Here is a 16,755-nt window from a genome sequence, read left to right as displayed (position 1 = left end):
AATTCTGAATTCCCATTGCTGCATTTCATAACGGTAGATCAAACATATATCATGGGGCAAGGCCAATACATTATTTGGTATACCAAAGAATATAACTTAAAAGCAATACACGTTTTGATTGGGAGCCAATGCAATGTTTGCAGTAACAGACTTGCTCTATCAAAGCGCAGTTTCCCATTTAAATATGTATGTGGCATAAATGCACAGGAGGCAAGTCTCTCAACTGCAAGGAAGCTCTGGAATGAAGGGGCATAGGATGAAGATGAAAGGGGACAGACTGATGAATTCGTGAAATGACCTCCTAGTGAAGGTACTGGAGATGACAACCATATTTGAATTCAAGAAAGCTTGGGACAAGTACATAGGGTCTTTAAGGGAGAAGATGGTATAGTAGATGGTATGAATAGGCGAACTGGATAGGCCATATGGACTTTATCTGCCCTCCATTTTCTGTTTCTGTGACTATTCAGGACTCCAGTGGTAATGGAAACCCAATTAGCAGAAAAGCCAGGGCAGCAAATTAGATAACTGTACTACACCAGTAAAAGATGATAGTTCCACAAATGATGCAGATCTCGGTTTCTGTTTTCTTTCATGCATTAACTGATAGTAAAGAGCAAGTAGAAAAATTGTTTCTGGGAGTTATATTGCAAATTATGCTAACAGACTGACTTTTTTTCTTTTTAAATCTTCTGAGGGGAGGAGTCAAGATGGCACCATAGTAGCGTTGTGTCAAGTCTGCTTTCTTGTTGCTCTTACTGAACTGTTTCTGCATTAATTTTCTACAATATACAGGTGAAGCATATAAGGAAAACAAAAACCTATTTTATTATGTTTAGGGGTAGTCACAGGAAGCTCTCTGAGCTTGCTGCATTTTCTGAGCCTAACTTTCAGAGTGGCGCTGTTCCTGTGAGTGCTGAGTGAAGGCACATGCAGCTGGGAGAAGGTCCATCTTTAAGCCCTTCTGAGTCCCTGTCACTGCAGTTAAGAGGGACAGCCGTCCCAGTCCTGGACGCCATTTTGGCGAGAAGTGCAGCTACAGGTCGTAGTTTCTGGACAAGTGTAAAGCAGTGTGCCTTTCATATTGACTCTCAAGAGGAATGTGCACCCAGTAAATCGTTCTGGGAACTACCATGCAAGGTAAGCACATGGCAGGAAGTGCTTAAGGTAGCCAAGCTGTAGGAATAGCGGTACAAATGAAAAATACAAGTGGTTAAGAGAATCCCCTTGCTACAAAAGCCCAATACTGTGACCCTAGATGCTATCAGGAGCTTTGGAGAGACTTGATTCTTCAATAGCTAAAATTATGACTGACACATAACTTTTGTCATGAGACATGAAAGAGCCAAGGGCTAGATGCACAGAACTCCAGCGCTGTAGGAAAAAGACAGGATGAAAGACCGACTCAGAATAACCAACCAATTCTCAAACTAACAGCATGCAAATTATATGCATGTTGTTAGTGTTGAACATTGGTCGTTAAAGGGGTCTGAGCATTCCTGGCACATGCCTACAAGAGCTTTGCGGTAGGCACAGCTGTTGTGCGTATGTCCAATGAGTGGACCCCTCTTGACACCCCCCAAGAAAAAAAAAAGCCCCGGATGTCCAGTGGACCCCTTCCCAAATATCCCCCCTCCCCCCCGTCAATGCAAAAGATCCTGGTGGTCCAGCAGGCCCACTTACCCGACCTGACAGGTCCCAGTCTGGGTCGAGCCCAAACCCCTAGTGAACACTGGCCTCGGCGGTCTAGTAAAATCTCTCCCCCATCCCCTCCACATACCTTTGTCAGATGCAGAAGGAATGCCTACTCCCTCCTGCCTTTGGGCCTGATCTCTTCAAAATGGCTGTGGCCAGCCCCTGCCCGGTGCATCCTGGGATGCACTGGGAGAGGCCTAGATGCACCAGGAAGGGGCTAGGCGCCGCCATTTTGACAATGGCAGCCAACCCCTCCACATACCTTTGTCAGATGCAGAAGGAACGCCTACGCCCTCCTGCCTTTGGGCCCGCTCACCGCTATTTTGACAATGGCAGGCCTATAGGCAGAAAGGAACAGGAGTTCCTCCTGTCTCTGATAAAAGGTATGCATGGGGGAGGGGGGTTTGGGGTCGGCCCACCTCAGCCCAGGGCCTACCGGGTCAGTGAGCCCAGTGGATCACCAGGATTTTTTTTTTGGGGGGGGGGGGAGCAAGGAGGGGGTCCACTGGACTTCCAGGGATTTTTTTGTGGTGGTGGGGTCGCAGCGTGACTTTCCTGTCAGTGCCCGAGCCAAAATCAGCACTCAGGCACTGACAGGAAAAGTTGACACGGGACACTACTGACTGCTCATAAGCTGTTGGTACTGTAGTTTCTAGTTGTTAAGGCAGGGGTTTTCCATGCACTGGTTTCTCTGTGCGTTGCATGGAATTGCTAAAAAGCTCATTAGAATGGGACTTTTGGTCACTGCTTTTATGCATGGTAAAGCAGTGGCCGAAAGCCTCTTGCAAAATAACATTTCATTTAAACTGATCAGTCTAAATGAAACACTGCAAGGCCCGTTTGCTTTCAGAATTGGGGCCCGAGTGAGAGCTGAGAAGTGCAATTTAAAGAAAATTCTGACAAGATTCTCTCAATACAGCAAGATCTGCATTTAGTGAAAAATGTTAACTCTCATATTCAAGATAAGATCCTTAGGAAGATGGATCATTTAGAGAACTTATCGAAGCATCTTAATTTTTGACTCATCAATTTTCCTAATGTGGTTAACCTCAATAGAGCTATTTAAGACATATATGGTGGCAATTCTTGGACTAACTTCTGACTCCGTGCCACCAGTACACAAGTTACTTTGCCTACAGAGTCCAAGGAGAGAACCTTTTCTTGGAGTTGAGTCTGGTGGGGCCACAGCTCAACAAGTAGATATTTCAGTTTTATTGGAAGAGTGTGCTTTAATAATTGGAAAAGATTTTGCTATTCACCTCTCTGGTATCTGAGCAAGATTTAAACTTCAAAATGCATCTTTACATCAAAAAAGAAGTAAAAGCTGTTTATAGGGGGTTTAGTGTGGATTTTTCCTGACCTTGCAAAGGATACCCAGGAGAGCTGTAAGGCCTTTCTGGTTATGCATCATGAAGCCTGAGAATTAGGGACTGTTTTTTCCTGCAACATCCTTGTAAAAAGTCTAAGTTAACTGGTTCAAGTTCATTTTTCTTTACTCCTTCCTGAACAACTGAGATATTTATAGTGGAGCAAAAGCCGCTGGGGCAGAAGCAGGTGGTGGTACTGACACAGACTGAATGGGTTGCGCACTTGGTTTACAGCTGTGCCTTTTTCTCCCCCCGTCTCCTATATTCCTGTGGTCTGATAAGGTCACACTGCTATTATTTCTGCTGATCTGTTGTCTCATTTCAAGTATATGCTGTTGTAAGTAGTGACCTGTGTTTCTGAAAACAAGATTTGCAAAGCTGGTTTCAAATTTATAAATATATAAAAAAAATAAAGAGAAGAAAGGAAGAAAATACATTGGCTGGTAAGTTAGAGGAAATATGCTTTTTTACTATTTCACAGCGCAGAAAATATGTAGCATATAGAAACAGAGTTCAGAGGGAAGAGAAAGAGGGTGTGTTTATGGAACTCATTGCCTCCATTTCGTAGAAATATAGGAAATCATTATTTCTGCTGATTAAGTGCCAGTCATCCCGTTATGCACAGCACTTCAAATTTTGTGGTTGTACTGCCTTTAAAATCTGCTTTCACCTGAAACTCGGCAACAGCTTGTGAGATCCACAGTTTCACTCTGTGGTTTCTTTCACACAGCAGTTCAGCTGTGGATGAGAAAGAAACCAAGAAAGGGAACAGAATGGATCACTGCAAGATTACAGCAGGAAATATATTGTGCTATAGACAAGTAATAGCTTTTCTGAACTATTCTGCACAGACTGTTTTTACCTAGCAGATGGTTTCTGCTCTTTTGGACCTGCAACTCAGTTGGAACAAGGGCTAGGAACCAGACACTATGAGCCATCATGTACAACTACATGGAAATTTTTTTTCCCTTATTTTAAATGCATTCCAACTTATTTTAGTCCACTCCAAGCACCAACACTCCTGGAATCCTGCAATCATGGGTCTTTAGCCTATCCCCAGCCCTGGCTGACCCAGGGGGATCAAGCCAGGGCCTTCTGCATGACACTGCAGAGTACTGCAGCTGAATCAACTCTTGATTATAACAAAAACAAATACTAGTAAAACGTATTGATAATTTTTTATACCAAAGCACTGGAGTTTTACTTTGCTTTTAAAAATCGATCCTTTATGATTCTACTTTTATTCTAGTTGCAACAATATGGGCATATAGTTTATCATAATTAAAATTACTCACTTTGGATCCTATGAATCTATAATGACAATGACATAAAATGATATTAAACAGCCTACACTAACAGCTATACTATCAATGCATTTGGTTCCTGAGCCAGATTTTCCACTCCACTGGTTAGCAAAGGGAGGGAGGGATTTATGATCATCAATTCAAAGTACACAGTACGCAAAGTACACAGTTTCACTCTGTGTACTGAAGAGTAGCAAATCTCCTGGACCGGATGGTATTCATCCCAGAGTACTGATAGAACTGAAAAATGAACTTGTGGAGCTATTGTTAGTAATATGTAATTTATCCTTAAAATCGAGCATGGTACCAGAAGATTGGAGGATGGCCAATGTAACGCTGATTTTTAAAAAAAGGTTCCAGAGGAGATCCGAGAAATTATAGACCGGTGATTCTGACGTCGGTGCCGGGCAAAATGGTATTAGAACAAAATTACAGAACATATTAATGAGACAAAGTCAACATGGATTTAGTGAAGGGAAATCTTGCCTCACCAATCTACTACATTTCTTTGAAGGGGTGAGCAAACATGTGGATAAAGGTGAGCCGGTTGATATTGTGTATCTGGATTTTCAGAAGGCGTTTGACAAAGTACCTCATATGAAAGACTCCAGAGGAAATTGGAGAGTCATGAGATAGGAGGTAGTGTTCTATTGTGGATTAAAAGCTTGTTAAAAGATAGAAAACAAGAGAGTAGGGTTAAATGGTCAGTATTCTCAATGGAGAAGGGTAGTTAGTGGGGTTCCCTAGGGGTCTGTGCTGGGACTGCTGCTTTTTAACATATTTGTAAATGACCTAGAGATGGGAGTAACTAGTGAGGCAATTAAATTTGCTGATGACACAAAGTTATTCAAAGTCGTTGAATCGCGGGAGGATTGTGAAAAATGACAAGAGGACCTTACGAGACTGGGAGACTGGGCGTCTAAATGGCAGATGACGTTTAATGTGAGCAAGTGCAAAGTAATGCATGTGGGAAAGAGGAACCCGAATTATAGCTACGTCATGCAAGGTTCCACGTTAGGAGTCACGGACCAAGAAAGGGATCTAGGTGTCGTCGTCGATGATACGTTGAAACCTTCTGCTCAGTGTGCTGCTGCGGCTAAGAAAGCAAATAGAATGTTAGGTATTATTAGAAAAGGAATGGAAAACAAAAATGAGGATGTTATAATGCCTTTGTATCGCTCCATGGTGCGACCGCACCTCGAATATTTATTTATTTTATTTATTTATTTGCATTTGTATCCCACATTTTCCCACCTATTTGCAGGCTCAATGTGGCTTACATAGTTTTGTTATGACATTGTTATTCCAGGGTGTCAGATACAATTAATAATATGCAAAGATTAAGTAAGGGAAGAAAGAAGGAAAGTATTAAGCGGGTAAGTGTAGAGGTGGACTTTCATAGTTGGGTGGGTTAGTGAAGTGGATTAGTAGGACTGTGGTTGCCGCATCTCAAAAAAGATATAGTGGAATTAGAAAAGGTGCAGAGAAGAGTGATGAAAATTATAAAGGGGATGGGACGACTTCCCTATGAGGAAAGGTTAAAGTGGCTAGGGCTCTTCAGCTTGGAGAAAAGGCGGCTGAAGGGAGATATGATAGAGGTCTATAAAATAATGAGTGGAGTTGAACGGGTAGATGTGAAGCGTCTGTTCACACTTTCCAAAAATACTAGGACTAGGAGGCATGCGATGAAGCTACAAAGTAGTAAATATAAAACAAAGAGAAAATGTTTCTTCACTCAACGTGTAATTAAACTCTGGAATTCGTTGCCGGAGAATATGGTAAAGGCGGTTAGCTTAGCAGAGTTTTAAAAAGGTTTGGACGGCTTCCTAAAGGAAAAGTCCATAGACCATTATTAAATTGGACTTGGGGAAAATATTTCTGGGATAAGCCATATAAATTGTATTGAACTTTTTGGGGATCTTGCCAGGTATTTGTGACCTGGATTGGCCACTGTGGGAAACAGGATGCTGGGTTTGATGGACCTTTGGTCTGTCCCAGTATGGTAATACTTATGTACTACTTAGCTGTCCATATGCATTGTCCCTAGCTGCAGGTTCTGTAAGGAGTCCTAATGCATGGATCCTAAATGAGGGCTGTCAATACAATGTCAAGACTATGTATGCTGGGGGGGGGGGGGGTGGATTTCAGTATGGTGACAGAGGCTCAACGCACCAAGATTCTAGTCCTGGGGAGCCCAAAGGAATAAAAAGAAACTGCTGAGACAAACATGAGGCATAACATACAACATACCTAGTAATAAAATAATTGATGGCAGAAAGTGATCAAATAACCCCATCCGTCTTGCCCAGTTATCCTGTTCACATACTTAACGGTGTATCCCAGCTGTCAGTCATAGAATGTAACCACCCAAAAGGTTTCTCCATACTTAGGACTTTGGATGTTCTAGTCAATGGCCTTTGGCTGAGGACTGTCACTGCAATGAGCAGACTACGTATACTGGGAGCTAGAGGGAGGGGGAGATCAAAAAGAAAAATACCCAAGCAGCCATGAATGAAGCAGCAGAGGAAAACTGTTAAGTCAAAGGAACGTTTTAGAGAAAAAGGGGCCTCTAACTCAATTTAAGTGTCCACATTCATCCAGGGTTTCTTTAAATCAGACAGGCAATGGCAATAGGGAAGTAACCAGAGAATAATTCTCAGAAGATATTACCTGGAATACTCTAACCTGGGAAGAATCAGATAAAGAATGATGCAGACCACAATGAAGACGTCAGCTGTCAGAAAAAAGGCAAGGGCACTATCTGTCACATCTACTGCCACCGATATATCAATCACCAATGCCACTGCACTGACGGTGCCTCCCATGGCCTGACCTGCACAAAAACAAACAAGATTTCACAGTTCTCCACAATAATGGATTAAGACATTGTACTCTGCTTCATTCTCTTTCACTGTATTAGGAAAAAACAACAGACCTGGACTGCAGGTTCCATGCAGTAAGAACATAAAAAAGAGTTGCCCTACTGGGCCATATCAAGGGCAGTCTAGGTTACAAGTACAATAACAAGTAACATCACAAAAATTGAGAAGAAAGGGGTAATTCTATAACAGGGGCTAACATTTAAGCACTGATTATGCATGTAAATGTTTAGAACTATCAGCAGAAAACAAAAGACTAAGAGCCTTCAAAATGGGGACACAGATCTTTTCTAATAATGTAGCTTAAAACACCAATCTTGTATCAATGACCCGAGCACGCTGCGCCTGCAACACGGGTCAATGAGTTTATCTTGAACAGAGATACCTCCCCGCACAATACACACTGAATTCTATTCTCTACTTCTCACAGGAACATTTCTGGTCCATGGAGGATTGATGCGCATCAGACTGTGAGAAGTAGAGAATAGAATTTAGTGTGTAGCGTAGGGGGAGGTATCTCCGTTTTGTGCATCATATCTTTACAATCAGAATTGTTCAAGAATAACTCATTGACCCCTGACACCAAATAACGGCCTGTGTCGGGTCATTGATAATCATTGACACCCAACGCGAAACACGGCCCGAGCTGGGTCATTGATACAAGACTGGTGTTTAAGCTACATTATTTAAAAAGATCTGTGTCCCCATTTTGAAGGCTTAGTGCTCTTTTTTCTGCTGCTTTGGACTTTGTCCCCTCTCTGTGAATGTTCAGAACTATGGTATATATGTGGAATTTTGGCATTTACGTGCATATCTTATATAGCACATATTTGCTATAAAGCATATGGGGACAGATCTCAATATATACTGAAAGGTGTGAAAGGGAGATAGGATGAAGACATTTAAAATACCGCCATAGCATATACGCAGAAGAGGTGGGTGTTTTTCAACTGAAAGAAAGCTCTGGAATGAGGGGGTATAAGAGGAAAGTAAAATGGGATAGACTAAAATACCTCCATAGCATATACGCAGAAGAGGTGGGCGTTTTTCAATTGAAAGAAAGCTCTGGAATGAGTGGGTGTAAGAGGAAAGTAAAATGGGATAGACTCGAGAGTAATCCAAGGAAATACTTCTTTATAGAAAGAGTGGTGGATATGTTGGAACAGCCTCCCAGTGAAGGTGGTGGAATGAAGACTAACTAAATTCAAGAAAGTATGGAATAAGCACAGAGGATCAATAAGAGAGATAGGCACAGTAGAGATTAGGAGACAGTAGGGATGGGCAGACTGGATAAACCATATGGTCTTTATCTGTCATCATTTTCTCTGTTTAAGTTTTAATTGTATATGATATAGCTCAGAAGGAAATTACAGATAACTATTTTTCTCTTGACTCACTTGTAAATGCATTTGCATTAATATCAGCATCTTGTACAGGTATTCAAGGTTTGACAAAAAAAAAAAAAGCAGAGGAGGATTACACAACTCTTACAAAGGAAGGCAAAAAGAAAAATAAACACATATTTAGACATTGTGCAACTCAGTGTGGTCGATATGGAACAAAAATCTTTTCAAGTCATGCTTTAAGTTGCTAGTTCAAGAGACTCAGTTAATGCATAGACACTAAAAGACTGTTTCAGCAACTATCAACCACAACCTCGCTGGGTCCAGCCTTTCACCCAGCATATTAGGTTCCTCTTTTTGTAGGCATTGTCCAACCAGTGATGAGGTAAAAAGAGGAAGCTAGCCTGTCATGCAGGAAGCCAATCTGTGCAGCTACAATTAATAGCTATTAAAATCTTCTAGGGTCATTTTGGCACTGACATATCCAGTGCTACACAAAAAATCTAACAAATACTAACCAACTAAAATGGTTACACTCCTATGCATTTGGCTTCAAAAGCATTATTGGGCAGCACACAACTGAAAAATTTCTTCTTTTATTTTTTTAAGCTTCTAGTCACTGCAATGTGAGGCATTTTTTTAAAGCAGACATTTTTCAGTAGCAAGTGAATCTCATTTATGAAGTTATTAGAAGCCTTATGCTGTAAGAGTTTCTTTAAAATTGTGGATTTTGGGCTACGCACCTAATCTGCGGGCTAAGCATAGCCTTAAACAATGTTTTAAAAGCCTCTTCACAATTTATCACTTGAGGTAGCATAGCATACATGCAGGAAAAAGGAACAAGAACATTTTTGGATACAAAATTTTTTAAAAGGCATTTCACACAACAAATCTTAGGCATAACATAAAAAAACCAAGGAGATGAGCACAATAACTACTACTACTATTTAGCATTTCTAGAGCACTACAAGGCATACGCAGTGCTGCACAAACAATAAATGCAATAAATGCAAACCACAGCGAGACAAGGATAACATACATCATAAAAAAGAAAGTTTAAAATTAAAAAACAAAGAACAAAACGATGATAACCCAAGAAACCAGCATATTGTCAAAATAAAAATGAAATAAATAATTTTACCCCAATTAAGTGACTAAGAGGCATATTTTCAAAGCACTTAGCCTTCCAAAGTTCCATAGAAACCTATGGAACTTTGGAAGGCTAAGTGCTTTGAAAATATGCCTCTAAGGCCCCTATGTACTATATCACATTAACATGTGAGAACAGCCAATGTTAACCCATGCTAGCTGCAAAACCTCTACAGTAAGTTGAGGGAATTCTTGGCTCTTGGGGGAAGGCAGCTGTTTCACTAACACTGGTCATTACCATTGATTAACAGTGTGGTCACACATATGGAATACAGTTAAATACACCTCTGGAGATGCACATAACCAGTTCACAATATGCTGTGTTGTCAAACATGTATCTGTGACACCTATATTAAACTGCAAGATATACACCCCACCTCTAACCTGAAATTCCAGTTGAATGTTTAATGCACAATACTAACTGTTAACATGCATTAAATCCTGTGTTAAACAAGTAACACATCTTAGTAAACAGGAACTTAAGACTATTGTATCACACTTTTTAGCCATAAGTTTGTAGTCTGGGTTTTAAGATTCATTATACCAAAAGACTTTGCTAAGAAAAGGCCTTCTCAAAAATTCAGGTTTTAACTAATGTTCCAAAAAACAAAAGATCATTGGCTCAGCGGGTTGCTTTGGGTAAGGAGTTCCAAAAAAGGTGCCACATACATAGTAACATAGCAAATGACGACAGATCTGTACAGTCCATCCAGTCTGCCCAACAAGATAAATTCATTTACATGGTATGTTGTACTTTATATGTATACCAGAGTTCGATTTGTCCTTGCCTTTCTCAGGGCACAGACCGTAGAAGTCTGTCCAGCACTGTTCTTGTACTAAGTTCTGAAGCTAACTTCGAAGCCCCTTAAAATTTACACTCCAGCCCAGCCCTATCTATTCAGTCACGATCAGGGCACAGACTGTAGAAGTCTGGCCAGCTCCCAATTTGTTTCCCAATTTCTGGCGTCGCCACCCAACCTCTGCTAAGATTCCGTGGAACCATTCCTTCTAAACACGATTTCTTTGTTTTTATCCCAAGCATGTTTGAATTCTATTACCGTTTTCATCTCCACCACCTCCTGCGGGAGGGCATTCCACATGTCCGCCACGAAAAAATACTTCCCAACATTGAACATTGAGTTTTGAACACACCAATGGTGAAGTCACATACAGATTTGGATTTATAAAAGTACTACAGTGACTGGGGACTTGCATCATTTCCTGAATTGAAATATCTGCCTATACTGTCAAGAAGAAGATCTCTCCACCTTTTCAAACTCTACCTAAGCTAAGTAGCTGATATTTTTCTTATAATTTTTCTATATTTTTGCACCAGTGCTAGGATTAGGTTGGAGGTAGGGTGTGCGATGATGGCAGGATGGTGTCTTTACACATCTCGAGTCTTTGGGTCATTGTAATACACCAAAAAAAAACTGAGCACAGTATATTATACACTGCATAAAAAATTCTTTACAAAAAAAACTTTTGAAGTTGTTTTTTTGCTTTCTTTTGTTTTGCTATTAATTTGGTGATTAATTTTCTGGTTTCTTTAATTGTTCATCAGCTGAGTTACAAGAAACCAACTTTTATAGGAAACCTAGTAATCTGAAGATTAAATTTTAACTGCCAGACCCTCGACCATTTTTCTAAGGTTCGGAGATCCCTTCTCACCATTTCTACTCTCTGGCTATTTTCGTGTCATCCGCAAAAAGGCACACCTTTCCTTCCAACCCTTCAGCAATATCTCCCACAAATATATTAAACAGAATAGGCCCCAGCACCGACCCCTGAGGAACTCCACTGCTCACCTTCCTTTCCTCTGAGCGGATTCCATTTACCACCACCCTCTGCCACCTGTCGGTCAACCAGTTTCTTATCCAGTTCACCACTTTCGGTCCTAAGTTCAACCCTTTCAAGCTTATTCACGAGTCTTCTGTGGGGGACCGTATCAAAGGCTTTGCTGAAGTCCAAGTAGATTACATCTAGCGCACATCCTTCATCCCGTTCTTTGGTCACCCAGTCAAATAAGTCAATAAGATTCAGCAGCGACTCCATTATTTTTCCTACCACCGACATGAGACTTACCGGTCTGTAGTTTCCCACTCCTTCCCTGTCTCCACTTTTGTGAAGAGGGACCACATCCACTCATTTCCAATCCCGCGGAACCTCTCCCGTCTGTAAAGATCTACTAAACAAATCTTTAAGAGGTTCCACCAGGACCTCTCTGAGCTCCTTCAATATCCTAGGATGTATCCCATCCGGCCCCATAGCTTTGTCCACCTTCAGATTCTCAAGCTGTTTATAAACTCTTTCTTCCATAAACGGCGCAGTATCCACTCCATTCCAAGACGTTCCCTTGGCAGCCGAATGTGGTCCTTCTCCAGGATTTTCCTCCGTGAAATAATTGTTTAGCACTTTCGCTTTATCTTCATCACTCTCCACATAGCCATTCTCAATATCTTTCAGTCTCACAATTCCATTCCTATTTCTTCTCCTTTCTCTAATATATCTGAAAAAGGTCTTGTCACCTCTCTTTACAACTTTAGCCATTTTTCCTTCCGCTCGTGCTTTCCCTAGCCGTATTTCCCTCTTCGCTTCTTTCAGTTTAATCCGATAATCTTTTCAGTGATCCTCTCGTTGCGTTCTTTTGTATTTCTTGAACAAAGCCTCTTTCGTTCTTATTTTTTCAGCTACTTGTTTGGAGAACCATATAGGCTTCCTGCTTCTCTTGTTTTTGTTTACTTTCCTCACAAAAAGATCAGTCGCCATATTTAGAGCAGCCATTAGCTTGGACCACTGTTTTTGCACATCTCCTGCACCTTCCCACGCCAACAGCTCCTTCTTTGGGTATTCCCCCATCAAAATCAGTACGTCTGAAATACAAATATGCTTTATTTCAGATTCCCGAGAATCTAACTTCCAGAAATGGGTCCGTTACTTTTTAAAAGTACTTAAGTAAAAAGTAAAAGTACTGGCTTCAAAAGTAGTGAAGTAAAAGTAGAAAGTCTTATCCAAAAAAATACTCAAGTAAAAGTAATAAAGTACAGCTCTTAAAACTACTTGTTTTTACTACAAAGTAAAAAGTATTCTTAACAAGTTGGACCACAGAAGCTAGTATGTTTAGAAGCTAACTTTCAGGAGGTCACACTAGGTTCTTCCTAGACCCCCCCCCCCCCCCCCCCCCCCCACTCTGAGCATTGCAGTGGGCAGAAGAACACTAATGCACTGATTGGAAAACAAAACAAGCTGGATTAATATAGATCAGTCCTACACAGACAATTGATGATTACAGAACACCTGGCCTTTTTCACACATGAACAGAGGTAGCCCCTCATGAAGTATAGAATAAGTAAACAAACTAAAAATAGAAAAATGCAGACAAAAATTTAACTGAACCCCCAAGAAGCCATACTCTGTATACAGTGTAAAACCAAGGGAACAAACCATGATATGCCCCTTTGTACTGTACAAAATATGAAGAGAGCAGATATAAATTTCAAAAACTTACATATTCCAATTGCTAAAGTAAAAATTAACAAATAAAACAAAACCAGAAAATAAGGTGATACATTTTTATTGGCCTAACCTATTACATTTTTTGACTAGTTTTAGAGTAAAAACCTCCTTCCTTGAGTCAGGACAAATATACTATTAGAGGCAATATACTGTCCCAACCTGAAGTAGATTTCAGTCTCTGAAAGTTAGTCAAAAAATGTATAAAGCCTAATATAAAGGTGTCACTTTATTTTTATTTTTATTAACTTTTAAAGTGGACTAACACAGCATGGAGCAGTAGTCTAATGGTTAGTGCGATGGGCTTTTTTGATCCTGGTAACCTGGGCTCAATTCCCACTATAGCTCCTTGTGACCTTAGGCAAGTCACTTAACCCTCCATTGCCCCAGGTTAAAAAAAAAACACACACACACACCTTACCCCTCTCCTTTTACAAAGCCGAGCAGCAATGCCGACACAGCCCATTCACTTTGAATGGGCTGTGTCAGAATTGCCGCTACAATGGCAGCTGCTAGCACAGCTTTGTAATTGGGAGGGGGGAGGGGAGGTTGGTTAGATTGTAAGCCCTCTAGGGTGACAGTAATGTGTACAGCACTGCAAACATCTAGTAGCACTATAAAAATGATTAGTAGTACGGCTACCACATTACTTCATCCTAAATTAAACATAAAATCCTATTTTCTACCTTTCCTGTCTGGACATTTAATTTTTCTAAATGTTGGTCCCAGTTTCTGGTTACTGCTTTCCTTTCTTATTTTAACTCTCCTTCCAATGGTCTCCTGTCCATGTGTCATTTTTTTCTCTTCTTGTCTTCTTCACCTCTTCCACTATAACCAACTCTAACACTGATCTGTTCCAGAACTGTGAGTGCTGAGGGTGCTTGAGCATCCCCAATATTGAGCAAACCCTTTGACTGTGTCCAGGGAGGGGTAATTTCTATTGGGTTTAGCATCCCCAATCATTTTGAAAAGTTGACTCCTATGTCTCCACCAATCCAATCTTGCCCAATTTCTCTCACTTTCCCCAGCCGATAGCCTTTGTCTCTCCCCATCTCTCTGTCACTCTCTCTCTCCCTCCTCTCATCCAGTCTTACCTCGTTTCTCTCTCCCTCCCCACCTATCCAGTCTGCCCAATTTCTCTCCCCCAGCCTATAGGCTCTGTCTTTCCCCTTCTTTTATCCAGTATTGCCCCATCTGTCATTCTCTCTCTCTCTCTCCACTCACCCATCCATCCAGTCTTGCCTAATTTCTGTCCCCTCCCATCCACTGCAGCCCTGTCTGCCCTCCCCCACCCCCCCAGGGTCCATGCTAATAAACTACCATGGGGAATACATGGGACCTGGCTCTCTGCAGTGCCGCTAGTATATCCTGTGGCAGTCCCGGAGGTTTATAATCAGAGGAGGCAGGCTTGCTGCAAAAAGCACTAGCAGCAATGCAGAGAGCTAGGTTCCATGTGTCTCCCATGGTACTTCATTAGCGTGAGCCCAGCAGAGGTGCACAGGAGAGAGCAAGACTGTGCTGCAAAGCCATGGTGGATGGGAGTGGGGAGGGAGCCTTGCATGCAGTGAAGGTGCAGTTCAGGCTAGGGAGGCAGGTGAGCCCAATAACAACAAAGTAATGAGGATGAGCTAGGAAATTAGCACCTCTGCAGATTCCCTAAAACAAAATTCTTCAAACCTTCCCAAAAAAGGGTGTGTACCCCTTATTTGGCAGCTTGATCCCTAGTTGTAGTACCATAAGACTACTGCCAGGGGGAGGGAAATCAAAGGTGCAATTTTGAAACTGAAAAGGAGCACTCCTGCTCTCCACTAGACAGAGAATGCCCCAGTAAGGGGGGAAGCATTCAGGGAGGAGTGCCTTGATCCTACTATGGGTCCCTGTTGAGACTGTGGACTTGACTTGGGGTCTGTTATCTTCTTTACTGTAGATAGGAACCTGCAATACTCCTGGCTGCAGCAATGCTAATTTACAAGCTTGGATGCTTTTTTTTTTAAATTCAACTTATTGCTTCCACTGTATGTGCAAGCAAATATCTGTGTCTTTCACCTCTAGGTCACAGTTTCAAATCCAGCTCGTATTGCAAGAGCCATTGCCACTGAACAAAACTTTTTCTTGGCCTATGACAAGTCGATGGTCTCCGTCAAGTTCCCAGAGTGTAGGCTCGCATATCACAAAATCCCAAAGTCAGAATTTAACACACAGTAGCATGATTGTTGATGGTCTCAGCAAGATGGCCCAAAACTGTACAAGTATGAAGACTACATCACCCTCTCACTCAAAGGTGGCCCCTCCAGAGCAGGCTGGAGGCATATGAGCCAAGCACTGTACTGCATCCTCCTGTGCAGTACCTGTTCTGAGAATAAAAAGAACAACTTTTACTTCCAGCGCTGTCTGTATGGTGCCTTCAATGAACACTACACTGCACCAGAGAAATGCTATTTATGATATATAATTAAATAGAAGATTTTTGTACCTTCTAGAGGATCTAATCCAGGTCTTGTGTAATATACAGTGGTGGAAATAAGTATTTGATCCCTTGCTGATTTTGTAAGTTTGCCCACTGACAAAGACATGAGCAGCCCATAATTGAAGGGTAGGTTATTGGTAACAGTGAGAGATAGCACATCACAAATTAAATCCGGAAAATCACATTGTGGAAAGTATATGAATTTATTTGCATTCTGCAGAGGGAAATAAGTATTTAATCCCTCTGGCAAACAAGACCTAATACTTGGTGGCAAAACCCTTGTTGGCAAGCACAGCGGTCAGACGTCTTCTGTAGTTGATGATGAGGTTTGCACACATGTCAGGAGGAATTTTGGTCCACTCCTCTTTGCAGATCATCTCTAAATCATTAAGAGTTCTGGGCTGTCGCTTGGCAACTCGCAGCTTCAGCTCCCTCCATAAGTTTTCAATGGGATTAAGGTCTGGTGACTGGCTAGGCCACTCCATGACCCTAATGTGCTTCTTCCTGAGCCACTCCTTTGTTGCCTTGGCTGTATGTTTTGGGTCATTGTCGTGCTGGAAGACCCAGCCACGACCCATTTTTAAGGCCCTGGCGGAGGGAAGGAGGTTGTCACTCAGAATTGTACGGTACATGGCCCCATCCATTCTCCCATTGATGCGGTGAAGTAGTCCTGTGCCCTTAGCAGAGAAACACCCCCAAAACATAACATTTCCACCTCCATGCTTGACAGTGGGGACGGTGTTCTTTGGGTCATAGGCAGCATTTCTCTTCCTCCAAACACGGCGAGTTGAGTTCATGCCAAAGAGCTCAATTTTTGTCTCATCTGACCACAGCACCTTCTCCCAATCACTCTCGGCATCATCCAGGTGTTCACTGGCAAACTTCAGACGGGCCGTCACATGTGCCTTCCGGAGCAGGGGGACCTTGCGGGCACTGCAGGATTGCAATCCGTTATGTCGTAATGTGTTACCAATGGTTTTCGTGGTGACAGTGGTCCCAGCTGCCTTGAGATCATTGACAAGTTCCCCCCTTGTAGTT

General features: G+C 41.8%; 1 protein-coding gene across 1 annotated transcript in view; it reads right to left on the bottom strand.

The window, feature by feature from the left end:
• SLC29A3 (solute carrier family 29 member 3) overlaps positions 1 to 16,755 on the bottom strand; it is a 57,677-nt gene that overhangs the window by 22,191 nt on the left and 18,731 nt on the right. The window contains exon 5 of the mRNA XM_030203416.1: positions 7,037 to 7,199. Within this exon, the coding sequence (XP_030059276.1) occupies positions 7,037 to 7,199 (163 nt within the window). The remainder of the gene's footprint in view (positions 1 to 7,036; positions 7,200 to 16,755) is intronic.

Source organism: Microcaecilia unicolor, chromosome 5, assembly GCF_901765095.1.
Source record: "Microcaecilia unicolor chromosome 5, aMicUni1.1, whole genome shotgun sequence".
NCBI lineage: Eukaryota > Metazoa > Chordata > Amphibia > Gymnophiona > Siphonopidae > Microcaecilia > Microcaecilia unicolor.
Note: the sequence above shows the minus strand (reverse complement) of the source record. Positions and strands in the feature narration are given on the sequence as shown.